The following is a 24,514-nucleotide window of genomic DNA, read 5'->3' as shown; positions in this document are numbered from 1 at the left end:
TTTACATGATAGATTTGAGAACATCTTGCCCTGTTTCCAAGTAAGATGAAATAGATAGCCCTAAGAGGGTCATTTTGTTTTTATGTTTAGTGATTGGTCGTTTTTTTTCATTCATCTAATAAACATTTGTTAAGTGTTAACTGTGTGTCAGTTACTGTTCTAGGTGCTGGGAATCAGAGGTAAAAGATACACCTGTTCTCAAAGAGCCCATAATCTAGAGAATTTTTGAAGACCAAACTAAACAGTGTGGGGAGAATGGGTTGTTTATTCTGCGGAGGTAATACATCTAAAAAACTGTTTTTAATTTATAGATTACAATTAGACTGGGGAGAGCACTTAAAAAAGGAGAATACAGAGTTAAAGTGTACCAGCTGCTGGTCAATGAGCAAGAGGTAAGTAAGCTGCTTCAGAGCAATATGACGTCACTTCTGCTAGTTATTAAAAACCTAGAGTTCAGAGATGTTGTGACTCATCATTTCTTTTGCTGTCTCTAAAGCACAGACAGGACACTGTTTCCAGAAGCTATTTTGGTTGTGCGGGCCATATTGCCTGTATTGCAGCCACTCATTTCTGCCCCTGTAGCACAAAACCAGACGTAGACAATACATAAACCAGTGGAATTAGCTGTGTCCCAACAGAGTTTATTTACAAAAACATGCAGCAGACAAATGTGGTCCTCAAGCCTTTCTTTGCCTTCCCTCTGCTTTAAAGTATTGTTACACATGTTGGAATGAGGCAGACATTTCCTGCTTTGAAAAGGAGACTTGTTTGTGCTTGATTTTAAGAAATTCTCACATAGTGCTCCAGGGGGATAGCAGTGGATCTGTAGAGCATGTAAGGACTTTTTGCGTTCAGAGAGTCATTTCAGTATTTAGCAGGCATTCATTTATCTCGTAGCTGCCATATGCTCGCAGATGTTAACTCCTTGAATCTGCATCAGTTAGCTATGATGTAGATATTATTATTCCCATTTTGTAGATGAAGAAACTGAGGCACAAAGAAGTTATGTAACTTGCCCAAGGTCATGTAACAGATGCCAGACAAATGCCCAGAAGAAAAAGGCAAAGTCCCTGTTTTGGGGATGTTTATAACATCTTAGTGAGGCCCTAGACAAGTGTGCCAACTAAATAGCAAAGACCATATTCCCCCCTTCTTATCCATAGGGGATGTGTCCAAGACCCCCCTCCCCCCCACCCTCCGCCCAGTGAATGCCTGAAACCGAGGATAGTGCCGTGCCACTCCCTACATATACACTATGCTCTTACCTAGACATGTATACCTTAATAAAGTTTAACTTATACATTTGGCAAGGTAAGAGATTAACTGTTGCCAGAAATGAAATAGAACAGTTACAACAGTACACTGTAATAAAAATTATGTGAATGTGGTCTCTCTCAAAAAATCTCATTGTATTATATTTACACTTCTTGTGATGACATAAGATGATAAAATGCGCGTGTGATGAGATGCAGTAAGGGGAATAACATAGGCACTGTGACATAGCATTGGGTTACTACTGATCTTCTGATGATTTGGCAGAAGGATCATTTGTTTCCGGACCCCAGTTGGCTAACTGCAAGTAACTGAATGTTCAGAAGGGGAAATCACAGATAAAGACAGACTGCTGAAAATGGAGAAATTTTTCATAAAACGCCTTCATTTGTCCAACAGAGAGTTTATTGAGCACCCATCATGTGTCTTTTATTTCTTCTGAGAGAGAGAGAGAACGAGTAGGGGAGGGGCAGAGAGAATTCTAAGCAGGCTCCGCATTGTCAACACAGAGCCGAATGTGAGGCTCAAATCCACGAACTATGAGATCATGACCTGAGCTGAAATCAAGAGCCAGACGCTTAACTGACTGAGCCACCAAGGTGCCCCAACCCATCATATCTCTTATATGTGAATGTTTCATCTGCGTTTGGGGTTTGTAGATAAAATGTCCCTTCTGAGACAATGAATGAACATATTTGGAGAAGTAGTATGCAGTTCCCTCATTTTAATCCATAAAAGTGATTTTTACTTTCAAAATTGCGATCACTTTATTATAAGGAGAGAAATATGAATGTGGTATTTAATCTTCACAATGACTCTGTGAGGAAGACACTACCCCCGGTTTACAGATGAAAAAAAGGAGGCCCGGGGACACCTGCCCCTCTCCCCTGCTCATATTCTCTCTCTCTCTCTCCCTCAAATAAAAAAAATAATTATTTTAAAAAATTAAAAAGGAGGCCCAAAAAGGTTAAGTAAACTTGCCCAAGATAGCTTACTTAGTAAGTAGTGGAGCCAAGATTTGAACCTAGGAAGATCAGCTCCTAAACTCAGTCCTATAATTGTCATACTATACAGTGCAAATAAAATGTCTTGTGTACCCTTATTGAATGTGTAATTCAGCTCTCTGATTGTTTTATGTTTGTATTCCTAGCCATGCAAGTTTCTGCTAGATGCTGTGTTTGCTAAAGGAATGACAGTACGGCAATCAAAAGAGGAATTAATTCCTCAACTCAGGGAGCAGTGTGGTTTAGAGCTCAGTACTGACAGGTAAAGTAAAATTACAGTATCATCAGCAATTAGAGGAAATCTTGTGTGGTCTGTTGATATGGATTGGTATGATTTTCTAAAACCAGAATTAAAGAATTCCTCTACTAAGAATTTTAATACTACAGATTAATAGAAGTAAGCAAAAGTATTAGAATTTGTTTGCGCTTCCTCTGTAGGATACTAAATTTGAAATTGGGGGAACATTTCATTATAGTTCCCCCAAATTAAAAAAAATTTTTTTATGTTTATTTATTTTTGAGAGAGAGGAAAAAGTGTGATTGGGGGAAGGGGCAGAGAGAGGGAGACAGAGAATCAGAAGCAGGATCCAGGCTCTGAGCTGTCAGCACAGGGCCCAATGTGGGGCTCAAACCCATGGACTGCGAGATCATGACCTGAGCCAAAGTCGGACGCTTAACTGACTGAGCCACCCAGGCACCTCATATTTTCCCAAAACTTTAATGAATAATCACTTGACTTTTATATTTAAATATAGTTCATTATTCATTGATGTCAGATTCATGTTGTTGTTTTCAGGTTAACAATCTCAAGTAATAGTAGTTTAAAATGTCTTATCACATTTGTAGATTTCGTCTAAGGAAAAAAACATGGAAGAACCCTGGCACTGTCTTTCTGGATTATCATATTTATGAAGAAGACATTAATATCTCCAGCAACTGGGAGGTTTTCCTTGAAGTTCTTGATGGTATCATCCATATTTTTGTGGGGAACTATCAGAAGTGCTCTGGAACTAATAGAAGCCTATAGTTTTTATCAAAGAACAAGTTTTCTTCCACCTTTACTCTGGGTTGCATTTGCCTTTTAAATATTTCTTTAATTTTGAGAATATTAATTTCTCCTTACAGGAAGTTGACAGTTTTGAAGTTTGCATTTATAGTACTTTTTACAGGAAACTCTGCTAACATTTTCTTACCTGTGTTTGTTAGTTTCTTTTTTCATTATGGCTGATTTTGTTTTGAGGATGTCGTATTGATAATTTACCAGGGATTTTGAGAACAATGGCCAAGTACCACAAACTGGATGGTTTCAACAATAGAAATGTGTTGTCTCACAGTCTGGAGGCTGCAAGTCTGAAGTCAGGGTGTTGGCAGGCTCGCTTCCTTCTGAGGGCTGTGAGGGAAAATTTGTTCATGGCCCTCCCCTAGCTTCTGGTGGTTGATTGGCAGTCTTTGGTGTTCCTTGGCTTGTTAAATGCATCATCCTGATCTCTGTTTTCATCTGAACATGATGTGAGATGTGCATCTGTGTATGCTTGTGTGTCTGCTTCCGCATTTCCCCATATTATAAGGACACTAGCCCTGTTGGATTAGAGTCACCCTAATGATCGCATTTTAGCTTGATTACCACTGTAACAACCCTATTTCCTAATTAGGTCATATTCTGAGGTACTAGGGTATAGGACTTTAAATGTCTTTTTGAGGAGACACAGTTCAGCCTGTAAAAGTGACCCAGAAGAGGACCTGTGTTTGTCACACCTCCTGCTTTTAATGATCTAAATGGGAACATTTAAAGTATTGTTTTTTGGAGGAGGTAATGGGAGAAAAGTTGGCTTTGGGGTGATCATATCAAGGGAAACAACTAGTTCTATGTTCTTTTGTGACTGCTATTGCCTAGAAAGATTTTGATTTTCCTTTTTTTCCCCTTAGAAATTAAAACATCATAAGATTATGATAGTTTTCCAAGGGTTCAATAATACTAACACCTCACCTATTTCATGCTATTTAAGGTCTGATTTGGTTTAAATTTCAATTGTTAAAACTATGAGTATTTGACAAGTTAACAGGGGAGTCAGGGACAGCCAGGACACTATCTACTATGATGTGGAGACAAGTGTTCCAGATTGTGATTCCTTCTGTGAGTGTCTGGGGCCTTAGAGAATAACCAGTGTGTCTGAGTAGACCAAGAAGAGATGGCGAAGGACAGAGAAATTCCCCTTGTTAGGGAGGATTGAGTATGTATTAGCAGAGATGGGTTAGCCGGGAGATGTTACTGGATGGTGGGTACCTGTGTCAGTATCATTTCAGTATATATGTTAGCTTGACAATAGTTGAGTGAGAAATAAATCATGTGAAATCATGTGATTAAATCTAAGAAACATTTATTGACCTGTAAATTGCCAGACACTGCTAACCTCTGGTGCTACAAAAATGAATAAGAACTAGTGATTGCACTCCAGATGCTCAGTCTATAAGAAAACCAGAAATTCCACAATTTCTGCAAACCTGTAATTCCAAAATCATAGGTACTTAAGGACCAAATCAGTACAGTTTGCTCTCGTGTACACCAGAGAGAAAGGTAACAATTGAGCTGGTTTTGAAGAATCAGTAAGGTTTGAGTAAAAGAGAAGAGAGGGATTAGTGTGAGCCGGAGTGAAAAAAGAAGATAAAGTGAAGATGATTTGATTTTGATGATGTTAGATTGTGGGGGTGGTAGCCAGTAGAGAAGCAAAGATTGGCAATCCAGAGAAAAGAGTAGTTGATAGAGCAGTGTCCAGCAGGACTCAGGAAGGAGTGAAATTAGGATCCTGGTAGAAGGAGAGCTTGCAAAAGAGTAAAGAATTACCTTCAGAGACTGGAGGGAAGAGAGGAAATATTTTATTCTCAAAAACTTGTTGGGATAAGTGGGATCTTTTATGTGCACTTTCTAAGCAGAACACTTGAAATAAATCTTGTTTAGTCAGGCCATACAGGAAAAGTCAAATTATGGGCCTCTAGAGAAAAGAGAAAGATGACCTAATCTTGCATCTTCATAGGGGTGGAGAAGATGAAATCCATGTCCCAGCTTGCAGTTTTGTCAAGACGGTGGAGGCCTTCGGAAATGAAGCTGGATCCCTTCCAGGAGGTTGTGTTGGAAAGCAGTAGTGTTGATGAGCTGCGAGAGAAGGTAAGTTCATTTGAAATAAATTGAACTAATATGTGTTTTTCTCCGTGTTGCATAAGAGATAACCTAGGAAGTAAGTGCCAAATACTCACGTGTCAACCTTTCTTTCTTTGTCTCTTTCATACCTTGTGACACCTTGTCACACACTCTCCTTGTTTCCTTAGGCTCCTGATGCTTTGAAAAATTACATTGGCTTTTGGCCATCCAGAAGTGGACCCCTCGCTTTTAGTTACTTGAATCAAGTTTGTCCTGAGTAATTAGCATTAGTTAGAAGTTACTAGAGTAAATTGCTGTATATATTTTAAAAAGCCAAACGCTTTTTAAAATACGTGGAATTGAATAAAGGATCTATATGAAGCTCTCTTTTGCATTTTTCAATTTAAAGGTTGGAATTCTGTGGCTCTCTGGGGAATGAGTGAATTATTCATAAGCAGTACTAGGATAATTGGCATCTTAAAAACACTTTGTTTCCATAATTCACACCAAATACAAAAATAAATTCTAAATATATTAAATTTATATAAAAATACAATATAATGTTAAATGTACTAGATGAAAAGGTTGAAAATATTTTTATGTTCTAGAGACGGAAAGATCTTCGTAAGCATAATACCAGAAACTAAAAAGGAAAAGACCACATAAAAGTATAAACCTTCCAGACAGCCTCCTCTCCAATTCTTCTTTTTTAATTTAAAAAATGTTTATTTTAGAGAGAGAGAGCATGAGTGGAAAAGAGAGGCAAAGGGAGAGAGAGAAAGAAAGAATCTTTCACGGGGCATGGAGCCCAATGTAGGGCTCTGTTCCATGACCCTGGGATCATGACCTGAGCCGAAATCAAGAGTCAGACACTCAACTGACTAAGCTACCCAGGCGTCCCTCCAATTTCTTCTTCTTCTTCTTTTTTTAATAAACAGCCGATAAACAAAGATAAAAAACAAGGAAGGGGAAAAATATTTGAAACAGATATGAAGCATTATGGTCCGTATTTATATGGAGCTACTGCATTAATAAGAAAAAGGTGAATAATCTAATTTTAAAGTAGGTAAAGAACTTGAATAGGCAATTCATTGAAGAAGAAATACAAGTTAAAACAGTAACAGCATTCTTTACCTCTTAAAATGCTGAAAGTGTAGGAAATAAAATGCCTTGAGTTGTCAGTTTGGGAAAACAGGCAAGATCGCACGGCTTTTTTTTTTTTAATGTCTGTATGTTTTTGAGAGTGCACGCACATGCGTTCACACGAGTAGGGCAGGCACACAGAGAGAGGAAGAGAGGGAATCCCAAGCAAGCTCTGCACTGTTAGCACAGAGCCCAATGTGGGGCTCATACGCATGAACCGTGAGATCATGACTTGAGCTGAAATCAAAAGCTGGACGCTTAATCGACCGAGCCACGCAGGCGCCCCTCATACAGCTTTGATAGGTGGCTAAATTGACATCACTGTTTCAGGCTTCACTTTGGCATTATCAGCTTTTCAGATGTGCAAGTCCACATCTAAGAATTCATTCTCAAGAAATATTTGCAGAAATATGAAAGGATGTTCATGAAGGTATATATAGTATAGCATTGTAACTAGAAAAATTAAAAATAGGCTCAGTGACCATTGGGAGGGAATAAAATGGTATATTGTTCAGCTGTTGAAGATCATGAGGTTATTCTGTGTCCTATTCTTATATATAGGCTATATAAAAGTATTATATAGAGAGGTTTCATAAATATAATTTTGTGCATTTTAGATATATGTGATGTAGTTTATATGTGCATAGGAAAAGGTCTAGGAGGAATATACTAAGTTGGCATTTCTGGGACATGGTATTTGCAAGGTGGACAAGAGACGATTTCACTTTCTGCTTTTTTTTTTCTAATTTCTTATATCAAACATTTATTCCATCTTTGAAAACATCAAGCTATTTCTGTGTGGGTTAAAAGGTTGATAACTTATTTAAGCAAATTTATTTTTTAAATGAACTCATATAAAATGTTTCCTTTTACAGCTTTGTGAAATCAGTGGAATTCCTTTGGAAGATATTGAATTTGCTAAGGTAAAGTCTTGAGAGTGTTTACCTTTGGGTACTGGTGCTCAATAAACATGGCTGTCAGCATGATTTATTCATTCATTTATTTTTTCCTTAGGGTAGAGGAACTTTTCCCTGCGATATTTCTGTCCTTGATATTCATCAGGATTTGGACTGGAATCCTAAAGTTTCTACCCTAAATGTCTGGCCTCTTTATATTTGTGATGATGGTGCCGTCATATTTTATAGGTATCTTTACAGTGTATTTGTTATTCATAGTGATGTAACATTTTTGTTGTTCATAAGTATCTTGTTTTCCATAAATACCTTTACTTTTTTTATGGTATAAAGCAGCCCTGACCAGTACTTAGTACAAGAGCCACACATTACATTTTGAATTTTTCTAGTAGCCACACTTAAAAAAGTAAAAAGAAACCGGTGAAATTAATTTTAATAAAATATTTTAACCCATTATATCCAGAATGTTATCACAACATGTAGTCAATATTAAAAATTGTTCATGAGATATTTTACATTCTTTTTCTTACAGTAATTCTTAGAAATAGTGTGTGTTACGCTTCCAATAGGTCTCAAGCTTTCAGTAGGCATGTGTAGCAAGTGGCTACTGTGTGAGCCAGCACAAATACGGAGGAAAAAGAATAGTCATTGATGCCTGGCAGATAAGAGTTCTGACTAGGCTTTGTTACTTACCTAACTCCTCATCATCTGTGAAATGGTGACAGTGACGTCAGCCTTGCAGGATTTTCTGAGAACAAGGACTACTGCATTTAACAAAACTGTCCATAGTACATGTTATATATAAATGTTCAATCAGTGGTGGCTGTTATTACACTTACAATAGCATGGGAATTTTTCTGTACCATTTTTAGAAGTCATTGCTGTGTTAATATAATAAACACATTTGCCATCCAGGACATCTTAGTATGAGATTATTTAACTTCACCACTGACAATCAGATTTCATTTTCTTACCAAGGAGCATTATAACATTCAAGCATAAGTTACTAAAGGCAGATGGCTATACCAATCTAATATGTAATTAATATTTTAAATGTAGGGATAAAACAGAAGAATTAATGGAGTTAACAGATGAGCAAAGAAATGAACTGATGAAAAAAGAAAGCAGTCGACTGCAGAAGACGGGACATCGTGTAACGTACTCACCTCGGAAAGAGAAAGCACTAAAAATATATCTGGATGGAGCACCAAATAAAGATCTGACTCAAGACTGACTCTGCTAGTGTAGCATTTTCCCTGGGGGATTTTTGGTTTTAATTAGATGGTTCACTGCTACTGTGTAGTGCCGTTATGGCCGGACATGGTTAGGGGTAACCCAGTGACACCAGCACTGATTGGACTGCCCTTCACCAATCAGAAGCTCAGTGCCCAATGGGCCACTGTTTTGACTTGGAATCATGTTGTGCACTATAGTCAAATGTACTGTAAAGTGAAAAGGGATGTGCAAAAAAAATAAAAACAAAAAACAAAAAGCAAAACCTGCTACTAGGAAAGGGGGAAGGGGAATGAGTACACTTCTTTTATTGCGGACAAATGTGCACATAGCCGCTAGTAAAACTAGCCTCAAACAGGATGCTCATAGCTTCATAATAAAAGCTGTGCAAAGGCCATGAATGAATGAATTTTCTGTTTATTTCACTGATACACACATTACCTCATTGACAATTTGGAAGTAAATGCAACTGTGTGTTGACTCTTGGAAAGCAGCAAAATAGGAGCTGAAGAGAGAAATTCTTAGAACCAGCCATAACCCAGTAAAGAATTGTGAAGTTGTGTTTTTATTTTGTTTCATTTTTTGCAAAGTATTAAAACATTATTCTGGAACATCAAAACGTTTCCCTTAGACCGCTCCCAGCAGGTAGCAGCTCAAATTGCTGCAATATTGTAATTATAACTGATTGTACTTAAGTTATGGATGTAGAGAATATGGTTCACTCGTTCATTCAGCATGTAAATAAAATTGATCCTATTGAGTTATCATAATTGCAGTTCAACTATTTCCCATGGTTATTCTTTTCACGTACCATTCATGATGTACATTTGTGTACATTGAGGAGTATAGCAGTCTATGTACATGTAATCCTCAGTGAGGTTCCTCAGTGCTGGGTCCCATACAATTGTATTTGCCCTTGTTAATGAGGTTTTTCTGTTCAGCGGCTTCAGTTTTTTCCTTTGTACATTTACTTTTGAAGATTTACTTCAAGTTTGAATCTTCTCGAACCCTTGTAAGTCCCACTTTAATTTTTGGAGTTGATTTGTAGTTACATGTAGTTTAACTTTGCGAAAGCGTCTTAACATCGTGTTGAAAAAAACTTGCTAGTAAGGTCATAGCACAGGCTGATGTAGTCAACATGATTTCATTGCAAAGTCTATTAGAATGGGCAAGTTTTTGCTTTGCTAAATATGACTTCAATGAACACAATTCTACATAAATTTTGAAAATGCCATCTAATTTATAAAAATCAATTAAAAAGGTTTTGGTAAAACTTTTTCATGCCAGATGCTGTTTACAACGATGAACATGCCAATAAAACATTTGTTCATTCTGTTGTGTTATTTTAGTCATTAAACTTTTGTGGATGAAGAGTCTGGGTTAAGAATAGATTTATTTTCTTTAATATTTTGTAATGAGTATTGAATAATTCTTTCTGTAAGATACGTTTACAGTAAAGTTCTCAGATGAAAAGATGTTAATACTTTGGAGGATCCTGTCAATATTTCAAAATCAGATTTTTACCTTATTTCCTTTTAAGAAAGATATAATTAGAAAATAGTATTAGCAGATGTTGGCTTTGTAGTTTGAATATAATGATTGAGAATTCCATAATATCTTTAAAGTTTCTTGGAATCCACAGGGGGAAAAAATCTTTTCTAAGGTATTTTTCTGGCTAATTTTTATTCCATGTAAACTGTGTGCATTCTGCTAAATTTCATCTAAGTACTGTTCTGAGTCTGCGTTAGAGGGTTGGCGTTCTCAGTCTCCTCTGCTTCTTGGAAGCATGTGCAGTGAATTGTCTTTCCAATTACTTGGATTTTCTGGTGTGACATGACAACTCTTTGGTTCTGATACAGGCCTACTTACTTGGAATTTAGGGGTTAATAAATCGAGTTTCTGCGTTTGAGGACTGACTCTGTGGAGCAGGAGAGGCCAGTTGTCAACAAAACAGGCTTTGGGCTGGGTTTGGTTTGGTTTCGTGTGTTCCTTTAAGAGTAAACGGTAAAGTTCTCACACCTGCTCCTCATTCTGTGCCTTCTGGCCTGCTTTTTGTTTTGTGTTTGCTGCTGCTGATTACAGGCATACTACAAATACCAAGAGTGAAGAAAATAGATCTCATTATAGAAAAAAAGTTGAAGCTTCCTGCTTTTCAGTGCCTGATAGAGTGAGAGCACGGTGTTGCACTTTGACCATTTCAGTAAAGGGAGCGACGAACTGTTCAAACTCAGTTTGTGGTGATGGGCGCAGTAATTTATGCGAGGGCGGTTAATGTGATCCACCTCCCTCAGATTCAGAGAATCACTTGAGGCAGGAGCCAAGAGGCAGAACACTGTGTGGATCAGTTGCCCAAGCGCAGGGCAGCGGGGCCTAGTGATCACTCATCTGCTGAATCTCCTGAGGTGGACACAGACCACATGCAATAAATCGTGACCCCGTTCCTCAGAGGTCGCACAAGGGTTTTGAAGAGCTTCTACCATGGGAGAGATGGGTTTGCATCAACCAGGCATGCCGTGGGAGAACCAAGTACCTATGTATCTGAAGCAGGTGCTGAAGGTGAGGAGTGCATTCTGGTCAGAGAAGCAGAGGCTATGGTTTCAGGACTGTGCTGTGTCTGGCTGGTCTGTAGAAGCTTGCTAGTTCAAAGTACACCTGTCAAACCAAGGTGTAAGTAAGGGGTAATAGCTACGATGAGATAAAAAGAGCAAAGGAGCCCTGCACTAGAGTATTTGGCGATCTGTTTCATAACGGATGGGAAGTACTTAGAGATTCTGAGAAAATGGTGGGGGAGGGGGCCGTGAGGCTCTGCCACAGCTAGAAAAATCGTTGCCAGGCTACATGGTTAGGAATGGTGGTGTGGTCCTTCTCTAGGCCAGGAGAGAGCTAAAACTTACTACATGGTCGAAGCTAAATGAGTACACAGAATCTGAGCATGGCTAATCAGTGTTGTTGCTAAATCTGGAAGTGACCTGTGAATGTATGGAATACAATAAAATCATTTATTCTGGTTCATTTGCTAGTATTTCCTTTGCAATTGGCTACTCTAGTTCTCCTGCTGAATTCTGTCCCTTTGTTTAGCATCAAGACCCTAACCAGCTCTTTTGCACTTGTGACTTAACAAATTGTAGTCTAGAGTATATGGAATAGAAGATAATCTGAAGCAGCTTTTTTATTTGCTAAATAAAACTATTCCATCTAAAGTCTGTGTAGTTTTTGAAAAACAAGGCAATATTTTAGTCATTAGCAGTCAGAAGCCTTATAAGGCAATTTACATTTTTAAAAGCAAAATTGTGTGGAATGTATAGTTTTCTAGGGGCCTAGTAAAATATTTTTTTTATCAGGTTTGCAAAGGAGTTCATGGCCCAAATAAAGCTTATAGCCATCTAGACTAGGAGTACATGTCATCAAAGGTGCTCCTTCAGTGCCATTCCTGTGGGGAAGAAGGGTGCCATTCCTGTGGGGAAGAAGGTGTGACCACCTGATTAGTTCTAGTGTTAATTTTCAAAAGTCAGCTTTTAGAAACAAGAATATTTGACAAGATCAAGAGTGTGTGAAAGTGTGTGTGACCATCCAGAAAAGCACACAGCGATCATTAGGGGCCAAGCTAGGAGGGCAAAAAAGCACTGGGGAGAAATGCTCTGCCCCTTCCCCGTGACAGCACGCCTCTTCATCCCCTCACCAGCTCATCTTTACTGGAGAAACAGGTCTTCTGACCGGTCAGAGCCTGAGAATTCACCAGGTCAGGAATGATTGATTAGTGGACCCTACAGCCTTGCCTGAGAAGTGGGGAACATACTTCCTTTCCGCTTTCTTTTCTCCCAACCTGCCTCTTTCCCCAGTACAGAGGGCACACTGAGTGTTCAGCCTCTTTTATAATGCTTAGGTAACCCATTTAATTAAGGAGTACCGGTTTGTTGAGAGAGAGAAATACGCAGTGGTTCTGTTTTTCCAGTAATGGTGCCAAATGTGTTCTGTCAAATGCAGTTTCCCACTGGAAATGGGCTCTGAGGACAGGGGAGCAGGGTGGATCCACACATAAATTCTGTAAGGGAGGGACTTAGCTTTATCTTATGTACCATGGTCTCCTGGTACTCATGCAGGTAGGGCCTGGCGCAGTAGGAACTCAAAATTTTTGCCGAACAAAATAACCTTCAGCCTCGTTTCCACACGCTTGTTCAAATTCACCTTGCCTTCCAGGCGCTGTGAATTACTTGCAGTTTCCTCTCTGTGCCATCCCTTTTTCTCACCTCTCTCCCTCTGCCCTGGCTCAGAATGCCCTTTCCTGTTCCTTCTGATCACCTGATAAACTCTGATCTCTGAGAGCCAATTCCCATGCAGCTGAGTGTTCTCTGGGGCTCCCATCACCGTTCTGACATTGGGTTGACTGCTTTGGTGGGTGCTGGGTTTAATGTGTATCTCTCATGAGGCTGTGATGCGCCCAGGGTAGGGACCCTATCTGGCTCAACCTGGCAGCCCCACAGCAGGTCTTAGCACCTGGTTCTGAGTAGGCTCTCAGTCAGTACCTGTTGAGTAGTAAGGATGTAGAGTAGTCCTGGTGACTTTTGACACTGAGTAGAGATCAGCTCTATATTTGATCTTAAAATCATCAGTATATCCTGGGCCTACTGTACTAGATACTGTTTTTTATTTGACTTTTAGCACTATCACTTAATATTTTTGAGCTTCCTTTTTTTTTTTTTTTTCATCTGCTAAATGAAAAAATACTCGTGGATTCAATGAAGATTAGAGATGATAGAGGTAGACTGCCTAATCCGGTGCCTGCCCCCTCCCCCAGCGGACCTTAATATATTGTCTTTTTATTATTATAGTCTCTGAAGATCTATGTTCTGGCCCAGAACCGCATTTGAGTGGAAAGAAGAGTCATATACATTCCATTTACTCTTTCAGAAGACAGTGAAGTATTGACACTCTTAAGACTAATGCCTTACAAAAGCAGTGAACATTTCTAAAATATTTTGATGCTAAAACCGGTGGGCTTCACTTGAATGTTAAAGTCACTTACGTGGAAGAGTTTTTTGGTTTTGTTTGTTTTTGGACAATGCAGATCATTCCCATTTTATTTATTCAAAGTCAAAAAGAAGAAGACATCCAAGAACTATAAAGGAGTCGTCTAAGTGATTTATGCTTGATTTTTAAATGCAACATAGATGTTTATACATAATTTAAAACTCAAAGCATGCTTATACAATCATGTGCAATTTTAAAATGTAACTCTGGATGAATACATGATGGAAACAGTCAATGGCACCTGAAAATACCATTTGCAGAATAGCATCCAGTCCAGTGCTCTCAGTGTGGATGTTAAAACCATATTTCATAGAGCCTTGCTTGGTTTGATTTTCTCCACGTGGTTGATAATGGTCTTCAGTTGCTGGTAAGTGATTTTGCAAATTTCATTTATAATCCTGGCCCTACAATCACTGTTTCTGACAAGTTAACATATATCTTATGCACCAATCGTAGTACTTTCAAAGTCACTAACATAACTAACTGCCATAGGGGGACAGCGTCAATATCGCTGGTCTCCACTAGAATGATGGCCACCCCCACACTGAGGAGAATGCTATTTCTACCAGTAGAAGTTTAATCTTACAGTGAACTAGGTTGGCCTTACTTCCAGAGACGCCTCAAAAACAAAAAACAAACAAAAAAAACCCCATCCTCCCTCCTTTTACAGAGTGCTTTCTGTGGCCCTGAGGCTGGTGGGGAGAGCACTGGGCTTGGAATCACACCTGGGTGCATCTTGCTCTGATCTTCACTAGCTGTGTGACTTGGGCAAGCAACTTGATGTCTCTGAGACACCAAAATCCTGACAGATGGGGAGACCACCACCCTCCTCACCGGACTGGCAAGTGATGCAGAACTGCTCCCCTGGCACAGAGGTAGGAGCCGAGTAACACTGATGAAAGAACAGGGACACATGGAACACAGAGTGCACAGAACACGTCACCCACAGCAGCTGAAGGCACAGCCTGCCTGTGCCTGTGGGAAGAAATGCGTGGAAAAACCACTTGTTACATTTTCACCAGGTTTACGTTTGCAAAGCAGGGCACTCTTCTCCACATGTGTAAGAGTCAACACTTCCCCAAAACCCATCATGGGGAAATCTGCATCCTTTCCCCTTGCCTCCCCTCCAACAATTCTCCAAGGGATGTAGAACAAAATGAAATGTGCCAGGTGCCAACCAGCAGAGGCAAAGCAGCCAATGATCTGGACCAGTTTAGCAGCCCTCCACCCTCCCATACACCCCCATCTTCCCCAGGCACGGGAACCGTGCACAGTCTGCGGGGGGGTGTTGGGCAAATACACAGCACCTCATTTTGTTTCAAGCCAGAGGGAACATGTACTGGGAAGAGGCCGTGGAAAAAAGCCCGGTAAAGCCCACACCTAGAGGACACAGCTGGGGAAATAAATTAGCTATTTCTATTGCATGTCTACCCACAAAACAAGCCTGGGTCTAAATCTCTTCTCCCTCCAGAAGCTCAGAGGCAGCACCGGGCTCCCCGAGAGCCATTTCCACAGACAGGCTCCTCTCCAGGTTCTCCAGCTCCTGGCGCACCTCCTCAATGAAGCTGCCATCTTCGTACTCGTTGGGGGCCCCTCTGGGCACCAGGCTCTCTCCGTCCTCACCACGGCTCCCGACGAAGGCCGGCTTGCACACGTACACCAGGCTGTGGCTAGGGAGAGACCGGACAGGGACTCAGCTGAGGGCCATGTGTCCCCGCAGGCAGAGGGTATGTGAAGTTGGACTCATCAACACGGGGAGACCCAAGCAGGAAAACAAAGGCCCTGCGCCTGGAACTCACCTTCACCCCTCCACTAATATCTCAGTGGAGTCTCACCTTCCTGTCCACATCTTACTTTAACAAACATTGCTGAGGGAAGGCCACTTTTAGAGGGATGGCTGCACACCTCTGATGGAGGTCTGTCTTCCTGTGAGACTCTCTGGGGCAGGCCCTGAGGACTTGGGGGCCCGACAGTTCATGGCAATGTGTCATTCTCTCAGCCCCCTGCCCATCCGGGCCTCCTGGTGGGAACAATTCCTGACGGCAGGGCGGAGCCTGTCATATCACGAGACAGGGCCAGGGAGTTCTGTCTGTCTGCCCGGCCACCCTGGGTTCTGCTGGAGGGAAGGTTGAGAATGACTGCACAGAGGCCACACCTCTCCTTCACGGTTTCTCGGCAGCTTATGACACCATCAGTGGTGCCCTCCAATTTGGTGGCCCACTCTCTAGTTTCCCTTCTACCTCTGTGCCTTCTCAGTCATCTCTGCCAGCAACTTCTCAGCTTGTCCTTCACAGTGATGGTCCTAGGCGGGAGCTCTTCTGCCTCTACACTGTCTCCCTTGGTCACCTATTCATGATGAGGCTTCAACCACCATGCGGATGAGCTCCGCATCTGTACCCCTGGCCACACCTTCTCCCGAGCCCCAGAATGATAGATCTGACTGCTATCAGATGCTCCATCCAGATGACCCAAGGACACCTCAAATTAAACCTACCCTGAACTAAATCCACATCACCCCTCTGCTCCTGAGATCCTACTGGGTGGCATCTCATCTGCTCTCAACCTCTAACAGGGAGGGCAGGTGGGGCCTCACCTGTGGGGTTGGCAGAGAAGGCCACTGGCACACGGACATCGGTCCAGAGCTCCATCAGGCTCTAACTCCCAGGTGATGAGGTCCAGAAGCCGGCTGGCGGGGTCATGGCACAGCTCACCCTCCACGGGCAGGGGTGTGCACACAGGAAACAAGAGACCTGGGGCCAGGGGAAAGTCACCCCTGTGTGCCCAGCATCAAGCAGGCAGGTACCACAGAAGGAAGCAGAGAAATGGGGTGGAGCCCCAACTTTCCAGCCCCTCAACCTCAAAGTGGAGGTTAAAATTAAAGAGGTGAAATGAGAAGAAACAAAATGGCAGAATGGGCTGTGGAGGGAATGAGTCTGGAAGGCTAGAGCAGTTAGGGAGGACTGCCTGGAGAGGGGGGGCTTGTGCTTGGTTTTGAGGTCGAAGGTCTGGAGAAATAAAGAGTGTAAGAAAGGCCCTCAAGGCTGGGACACAGCAGCAACAGAGGCGGGGGGTTGGGCATGGCCTGGGGAAGCCTTGGAAGGGAGACAGAGGAGTCTGATGAGACAGAACAGAGCAACCACAGCTTCCAGAGAAGCCACACGGAGCACCGACCTGGAGGAAAATGGCTGGGACAGCAGGTACCAGGCGGGCTGGGGGCTGCAGAGGCTGACTGGGGAGGCAGCTGAAGGAGAGATTTTCAGAAACACTGCAGGAGGGAAGAGCCTGAGCGACCTTGCCCACAAGGGCCAGTGAAAATGGAAGACAGGACTAGAAGGGGGACATCCTCAGAGGATAGGACACGGCCAGGTGCTACCTTCAGGGCCTGGGAAATGAGGTGGAGAGTGGAGAGGGCTTGTTCCTCCTGCCCTGGGCTCACGCATCCTGAAGGGATTTAACTTTTCTAGGTGTCAACAGGAGACACAGACAGAAGACCTGGTGGTCTGCTCTAGGTGGGGGCCTGCCTCAGGCCAGGCTGTGGGGCTGGGATGCACCCTGAGTGTTTGGGAGCCTGCCAAGGAGGTGGGACCCTGCAAAGGTGTTTCTGGCACAGATGGGGCCCTAGGAAGACCAGGATGGTGGAGCTTGAGACAGGGCTTGCCCCGTACCCAGTGGAGAGCCCACCCACCTCTCTGGAAGGCACAGCACAGCCCAGGCTGGCAGTCCCTCTGGTTGTCACAGATGGTCCCGTTGCCGCCTCTGGTGGCTGCCTTGGTGCAGTGACCCCAGACGCACAGCTGGTCTCCACAGCACTCACTGTCCCGGGTGCAGAGCTGCGGGCAAACAACAGCATGCTGGCTCACGTACTGTCACTGTCCCCAGCCCTGAAAATGCCACACGTGGGTTAACCACATGCTCCCATTATACAGAGGAGGCAACTGAGGTCTGAGGCTTGGGGGGCTTTTAGTGGAAGTTAAGGGAGCAGAGATGGGAGCTGGGCTGGTGAGATGGGAGGAGTCAGAAGAAGAAAGATGGCACCTGGGGTGAGTCACGTATCTGGAGTATTTCCTATGTAGCTTGAGATTTTGCAAAGGACGTAGTGTGTCCCCCACAGACTTGTGCCTTGCCTCCTTTTTATTAGGCGCCTAGGTCAGGAAGGAATGTGGCTTATGGCCCACAGCTGCAGGCAGCAGCCTGATTCGACAGCTGACTAAATCCAGGCCCAAGCCCGGAAGGCCATCTGGATGGGGAGGGCGTGGGGGTGCCACAGTCTGGAGCTGCACGCGGGACTGACAAGCACGGAGCACACCGGGGCCCCACAGTCACACTTGGAGGTGGCAGGCTGGAGGGACACCTGCAGCTGCCTGACCACAGCTGGCACCAGACAGGGGAGGAAGAAGCCCTCTATTTTCCAAACTTGTTATCATGCTGTGTTATTACTGCCTCAGTAATGAAAAAGGACAAGAAAAGTCAATGAGCCCATATGGCTTTGTCCAAAACATCTGTTGGGTGGAGGGAGTCCCCGCTTCCCTGGCTTCGTGCTTCTCTGTGGAATCTCTATCAGGGAAGTCCTCTGGCTTCTTCCGGCCCTCCCTCCGCCCTCTCTGGGCAGATGGGGAGAGAGATCTGGAGGGTGGAGGGTGGAGGGTGGAGGGTGGAGGGTGGGGGCTGCAATAGTGTCACTGGCAGCATCTACGGGGATGGGTCTACCCCGGGGGAATGACAGGTACCCGGTCCCCACCTTCCCTCCCTCCTCTGTCACCCATGAGATCATGCGGCGAGTGAGGGTGGTGGCAGGTCTGCTGATGGCCTCCTCGTCACTCCAGGAGTCAGCCCCATTGGGCCGCATGGAGAGGCTCTTCCAAGCATGGACATGGTTAAAAGCCCCACAGAAGGCTTCCAGGAAGGCTTCTCCCCAGGTCTCCTTCTCTGGGACCCAGCTCAGCCCCCAAGCCCCGGTGCTGCAGCTGCAGACGCCTCTGGGCACACTCACCGTCTGCTGGTCCCGGCAAGGCTGGCAGGTGTACTCGAAGCTAGCAAACTGGCAATACCTGGCGGGCCCGCAGTCCTCATCAATGATGCACTCCTGCGGAGGGGGAGGGGGTGGCTTCATCAGCGGAAGGCAGAGCAGCAAACCCGCGGTGTCCCATTTTATCCCAGCACGCCGCCCCCCCCCCCCCCCCCCCCCGGGGTCCCCCCTCCCCCCCCCCCCCCCCCCCCCCCCCCCCCCAGGCTCAGGGTTCTCCAGACTCCCCCTCACTCCACGGCCATGTGAACTCCTGCTCCTCAGTATCCACACCCTCCAGGCCGGGCGGGGCCCTCGCCCACACAGGGCGCCTTGGGCCTCTGCCCTCCAGGACGTCGACCCAGTTCACACAATGGCAAATGTGTGCAGCCCCCGCCTCACATACCCAGGGCGGGGAGCACAGAGACTCGGGGCCATCTCCAAGCAGAGCAGATGGATTTAATAAAAGAGCTAATGAGTTCCAGCCCCAGGCGGCTGCACAGGAGGGGCTGGAGCCCAGGCTGCTGACCATGAAGGAAAGGGCCGCAGAGGGTTCCCGTGGCCCCCCTCCTCAGAGTCCCGGGTCTGGGGCTGCCAGGCAAGGGCAGCTGCTAGCTTCCAAAGGAAGGAGGAGGGCGGCTGGCATGGGCCCTGCAGCCCAGCTGGCTGGAGAAGCGGGGGAGAGAGGGAGGCCGTGGGAGCGGGCTGGTCGGGAAGAGTCCCCTTACACCAAACTAGCCACGCCGTCTGGGGCCCCGTGGCCTCTCTGCACCTCTGTTTCTAGGTCAGAGGCAGGGGAAAGCCACCTCTACCTGCTGTCTGTTGGGCGGAGCCACGAGGTGGATCAGGGGGCATGGAGCGCCTCTGGGGCTGGCACCCTGCCGGGTCCTCCTAGTAGGGCTTCCTCCTGGCCTCCCCACGGCAAGTGGGGCAGCTCTGCGAGAGGGGTCCTTGCTCTCAAAAGGAGGGGTCAATATTTGTCCTGTTCCATACCAGCAACCCTAAAATGCCAGCATGCTACCATCGTGGTTTTTACAGGTGAGAAAACAGGCTCAGAAAGGGGCAGAGGGCTGCCTCAGCACAGGGTTGGGTCACGGGCTGTGCCCCCAATCTGTCTGAACCCCAGAGCCTGTCACGGCCTGAGAAGTCCACGGCGCCGTAAGTAAGCCATAAGACCACCACCCGCTCCTAGACACGTTCGGCTCAGCCAGAAGCATCCAGGTCCAGGCACTGCTTCCAAAGCAGAGAAGTAAGAGAATGGGGTGGGAGAGAAGAAAGGAGAGCCAACAGGCGGGGGGGTAGTTTCTCTGAATCTGGCCATGTCTTGAGGCACTGGGATGTAAACATGAATATGAAAAAGTCCTTACCCTCAAGAACTTCTAACTGCATTGAAAACAACCCCCCACCCCCCAAAAAACTAACAGAAAAGGAGACAAAAGACACAGACAACTTATGAAAACAAAAACCCTTCTGCCTCTTCGCACAGAAAAAGATGTTCAACCTCACACTTGAAAAAATGTGACTTAAAAGAGCAGGATAGCATGTTTTCACTTAGAATGGACCCAATTAAAAAGGTTGATGATATCTGTGGTAGGCAGAGAAATACCCCTTCCCCAAATGTCCGACTCCTTGGAACCCGGAGCATTGATGTGAGATCAATGCTCACATTACAAGGCAGGGGGAAATTAAGGACACAGGTGGAATTCAGGTTGCTAGTCAGCTGACCTGATGGTAACGAGAGACTCCTGGTTATCCAGGTGTGCTCAATGTCATAAGGGGCTTTGAAAATGGAGAGGTGGGGGGCAGAAGAAGGGTCAGTGTCAGAGTGAGGCCACGTGAGAAAGACTCCAGACTTCACTGGTTTTGAAGATGGAAGAGGGCCATGGGCTAAAGATCTATCTCTCCTAGAGCCTCCAGAAGGATCTCAGTCCTGCTGATACTCTTAAGATTTCAGCCCAGTGAGTCTTGAGTGGGACTCCTGATCTCCAGAACCATAAGATGATCAATTTATATTGTTGTAAAACCACCAAATTTATGGTTGTTACAGCAGCGATAGGAAACATTATAATATCCCATGTTGGTAGGGATTTGAGAAAATCGGCGTTGCCAGATGCTTTGGGGGTAATTAAAACTGAGCTCGATGTTTTCTGCAGGCAATTCATCAGTTTCTATAAAAAAATTTAAATGTGTATCTCCCGACCTCATAATTTCTCTTCCAGATGATTATCCTCAGAAACACTTCTCCATATGGACAAATAAAAAAAATATATATATATATGAGCTACAACCTTACTAGCACCAATCCCTGGGAGGCACTGCTATTTACCAATCTCCATCAGGAGGGGTGCACATGTATCCTTTGGAATATCTTCCTTACCCTAATGACAAAGCATTCTCTGCAAAGCCACAGCAAAGCAACTCATTTTCTTCCAGATATGAAAATATTTTTGGCACGGAACATTGCCAAACACTTCTGAAAAGCCTCAATACACTAAACCTACAGGTTTCCTTTGCTGACATGTTTTTGCTAACTACCAGAGAGCTCTGGTAAGTTAGTTCAGCATGACTTCCCCTGGAGAAAGCCGGGTGCTTTTGTTCTAATAATCCGGCAGCTTGTTGGTTGTGGGTATGTCCTCTCAGCAGCCCTGGCGACTATTCTTTAAGAACTGTGATCATCCTGGAAACCCTGGAACTCCAAGGTGTGAAGAAATCATAAAGGCCAAAAAAGCACAAACTTTGAATCCTGGTTTTTTCACTGAGTACCTGTGTGACCTTGGGATATTAATTCAACCTCTTTTGAAAATGAGGGTGATAACAGGACCCACTTCACAGGGCTGCTGTGTTGAGTTAGTGCTCTGTGAATGGTGGCCATAGCAACACAAAGCTGGACAGCCCATGCCCATCTGATGCCTTATCCCCGTGGAGAGCTAACCCCCCTGCCAGGGGACCAGCTTGTCGGAAGGAAAGTCTAAACAGGGGCTGCTGTCTCTACCAGCAACTCTCTGTTTCTATCCCTGGAAACACTTGAGGATTTCGCTATCTAGTCCTGACTTATCTCCATCCAGAGAGTGTCAGATCCATGGGCAGTGACCTGTACACCCAATAGGAGTAAAGTTCCTGGAGCAGAGTGGCTTCTCCTTGTATGAAGATCAGGCTTTCCATAGAAGGTTGTTGTTAGGATGTCCTTGGAACCACAGTAGAGGGGACGGCCATCTTGCCAGAGCAACCCAACGAAAAGCCCGTAGTAGCTGCCAGAACGAATTGGAGGTCAACCAATCACCGAGCAACAGCACGACCTGACACAAAAAAGGCCCACCTGGACCTAAACCCGGAACCACTGCAGCTTAAAAACCCCACCCCGCCACACCTGGGAGCGACTTCCCTGACTCCTCTCTCTCTCTCTCCCTGAGTCATGGAACCTCGCCCGAGACCTTAGTTCCCAAATAAAGCCGTTGACTGCACAATTTTTTAGCCTCTGACTCCTATCTTTACCCTGCCTTATGCCTGATCCTAACAGTTGTTAGTTTAAGTGTCTCCACTAAAGACTCTTAACTGCAGGAGGCAAGGACCCAACTATCCTGGGAACAGGTCAGGTCCTCCCACCTTAAACAAAATTGAGTAGATGGGAGGTGGGGAGTGTGGTGGACATGGGTTGGTGCCTCCTAAGTAGAGCCAAGTCTGGAGCTGAGAAATCCAGGGTTTATTACTTTAAAAATTTTTTTCTTTTGTATTGTTTATTTATTTTAGAGAGAGAGAGAGAGAGTCAGAGTGTGAGCAGGGGAGGGGCAGAGAGAGAGGGAGACACAGAATCTGAAACAGGCTCCAGGCTCTGAGCTGTCAGCACAGAGCCCGACGTGGAGCTCAAACCCATGGGCCATAAGATCATGACCTGAGCCGAAGTCGGAGGCTTAACCAACTGAGCCACCCAGGCGCCCCTATTCTTTCTTAAAAAAAAAAAAAATTATTTTTTTGAGATAGAGCGGGCAAGCAGGGGAGGGGCAGAGAGAGAGGGAGAGAATCCCAAGCAGGCTCCACACTGCCAGCGCAGAGCCTGAAGCGGGCTCGAACCCACAAACCGTGAGATCGTGACCTGAGCTGGAATCATGAGTCTGATGCTTTAACCAACTGAGCCACTCAGGCATCCGAAGGATTTTATTCTCTTTAGTAGTTCCAGCTCCTCTTCCCTGTCCACATGTGGGCCGATGTCTTAAGGGGGCCTCGGCACCCAGCTAGGTGCAGGATGGCACCTAGGTGAGTTCTGAAGGCTTGGCTGCTTCCCTATCTAAAGGGCCGTGGAGGTTCTGGGCTTGGGGTACCTCTTGGACCATTAGGACCAGAAGAGGGAACTCATGCTACACCAAGGCAAAACTAAAGACACACAGCAGTGTAGACTGTCGGGGTCACCTGAGTGCCACAGAGCAGCTGGGATGAGATGTCACAGAGTGTCCTTCAGAGCCGTAACAGCCCTGGCACAACAGGCCCACCGGTGCCTGCCACTTGGCACAAACTCTCTTTAAGCCCCTCAACAGGGTCTTATTACCCCCATTTCACAGACCAAGAAGCTGAGGTTTAAGGTGGTGGATCCGCCCAGTCACCCAGCTCAGAGGTGAAGTCAGGAGTTCAACCCTCCAGGCAGGCTCTTTCCACCTCCTAGGAAGATCACCATTTTTCTCTTTCTTCAGCCTCACCAGTGTCCTGTCCCTCAGTCACAGCTCAGCACAGCCTGCCAGGGGCACACCTCCCCAGTGACAGAAGACAGGAACTCAGGGCGAAGGCCATGGCCCCTGGGCATCTGGGTCTCGGGTCGCTGGTGTCCCGGCTTTGGGGCTCCTCTCCAGGCCTGGCCACTCCCTGTCTGTGCCGCTCCTCCCTCCCAACTGACAAACAGCCTAGAGGCTGGCCGTCAGAACAGAAGCCATTCTGAGGATCTGGTCTGTGCAGTCTGGAGAAGGACGGAGCTATATTTAGAAAGCTCTGGCCAGAGGCCCCGCAGGGCTCAGTTCAGATGCTGCGGGAGGTGGGGCAGGCAGGGAGCACACCAGAGATCTGGCAGGATGCCGGGCCTGGAAACAGCCCCGGTGCATCGACACGATCATGAAATAGTGGAAAATGGCAAAGGTGCTGTTCTGCGTCTTTGATTTTGCGTTCAGCGTTTATCAGAGGAGAGTGGCTCTGAGGAGGCAGAAGCCCAGAGCAGTGGGGAGAAAAGAGCACAGGAGCCCCGTCAGGCTTTCCTCAGTACACGTGCAAGGCGAACGGCATGTGGCTTCTCTGTGGCCCTTGTGCTACCGCGCTGGGCTTTCCCACCCTGGCCAGGGGCACTGCTCACTCTCCTTGGGAGCCCCAGACTGTCTCGTTCTCGTGACCAGGGCCATCCATGGTGTCTGCTCCAGCCCAAGGCCTAACTCCTTGCTTGGGAAGGAGTGAGGACACACGGAATGGAGGCCCAGGGGTCCTCCACCGACAGAAACTTGCTCGTCTCCAGAGCTTTGTGCGCCACGGCTGGAGGGGAGAGGACAGCGGTGGATGCTCGGAGAGCACCTACTCTGTGCCAGCACTCACTTGAGCCTTAGTGGGTTCCCTGGTCCTCGCAGCACCCTGTGAGGTCAGCGCCCATGACGTACCCCCCAGCATGGGCTTGGCTGCCATTCATGAAAAGGATACAGGAAGAACGAACAGATGAACAGATGAACTCTTTCTCCACCTCCATTCTGCAGGTAAGGAAACTGAGGCTCAGAGCCCAAAGTCGCTGATAGCGTTTGCAAACCCAAGATAATGTAAA

At 45.4% G+C, this 24,514-nt stretch overlaps 2 protein-coding genes across 3 annotated transcripts in view; one reads left to right on the top strand and one right to left on the bottom strand.

The window, feature by feature from the left end:
- The window catches only part of USP47 (ubiquitin specific peptidase 47), a 108,373-nt gene extending 96,659 nt beyond the window's left edge, over positions 1-11,714 (top strand). For both annotated transcript variants that reach the window (XM_049649903.1, XM_049649914.1), the window contains 7 exons: positions 312-392; positions 2,423-2,538; positions 3,123-3,241; positions 5,309-5,439; positions 7,431-7,478; positions 7,570-7,700; positions 8,529-11,714. In XM_049649903.1, coding sequence (XP_049505860.1) covers positions 312-392; positions 2,423-2,538; positions 3,123-3,241; positions 5,309-5,439; positions 7,431-7,478; positions 7,570-7,700; positions 8,529-8,703 — 801 coding nt within the window. In that variant the 3' untranslated portion in view covers positions 8,704-11,714. The remainder of the gene's footprint in view (positions 1-311; positions 393-2,422; positions 2,539-3,122; positions 3,242-5,308; positions 5,440-7,430; positions 7,479-7,569; positions 7,701-8,528) is intronic.
- Positions 11,715-13,819: 2,105 nt separating this feature from the next.
- The window catches only part of DKK3 (dickkopf WNT signaling pathway inhibitor 3), a 45,233-nt gene continuing 34,538 nt past the window's right edge, over positions 13,820-24,514 (bottom strand). The window contains exons 4-7 of the mRNA XM_049649889.1: positions 18,721-18,813; positions 17,416-17,560; positions 16,324-16,480; positions 13,820-15,400 (exon numbers count right to left, since the gene is read on the bottom strand). Of these exons, the coding sequence (XP_049505846.1) occupies positions 15,181-15,400; positions 16,324-16,480; positions 17,416-17,560; positions 18,721-18,813 (615 nt within the window). The 3' untranslated portion in view covers positions 13,820-15,180. The remainder of the gene's footprint in view (positions 15,401-16,323; positions 16,481-17,415; positions 17,561-18,720; positions 18,814-24,514) is intronic.

The sequence above is a fragment of the Panthera uncia genome, chromosome D1 (genome assembly GCF_023721935.1).
Source record: "Panthera uncia isolate 11264 chromosome D1, Puncia_PCG_1.0, whole genome shotgun sequence".
NCBI classification, from domain to species: Eukaryota; Metazoa; Chordata; class Mammalia; order Carnivora; family Felidae; genus Panthera; species Panthera uncia.
The sequence above is the reverse complement of the archived record's forward strand: the minus strand, read 5'-3'. Positions and strand labels throughout refer to the sequence as shown.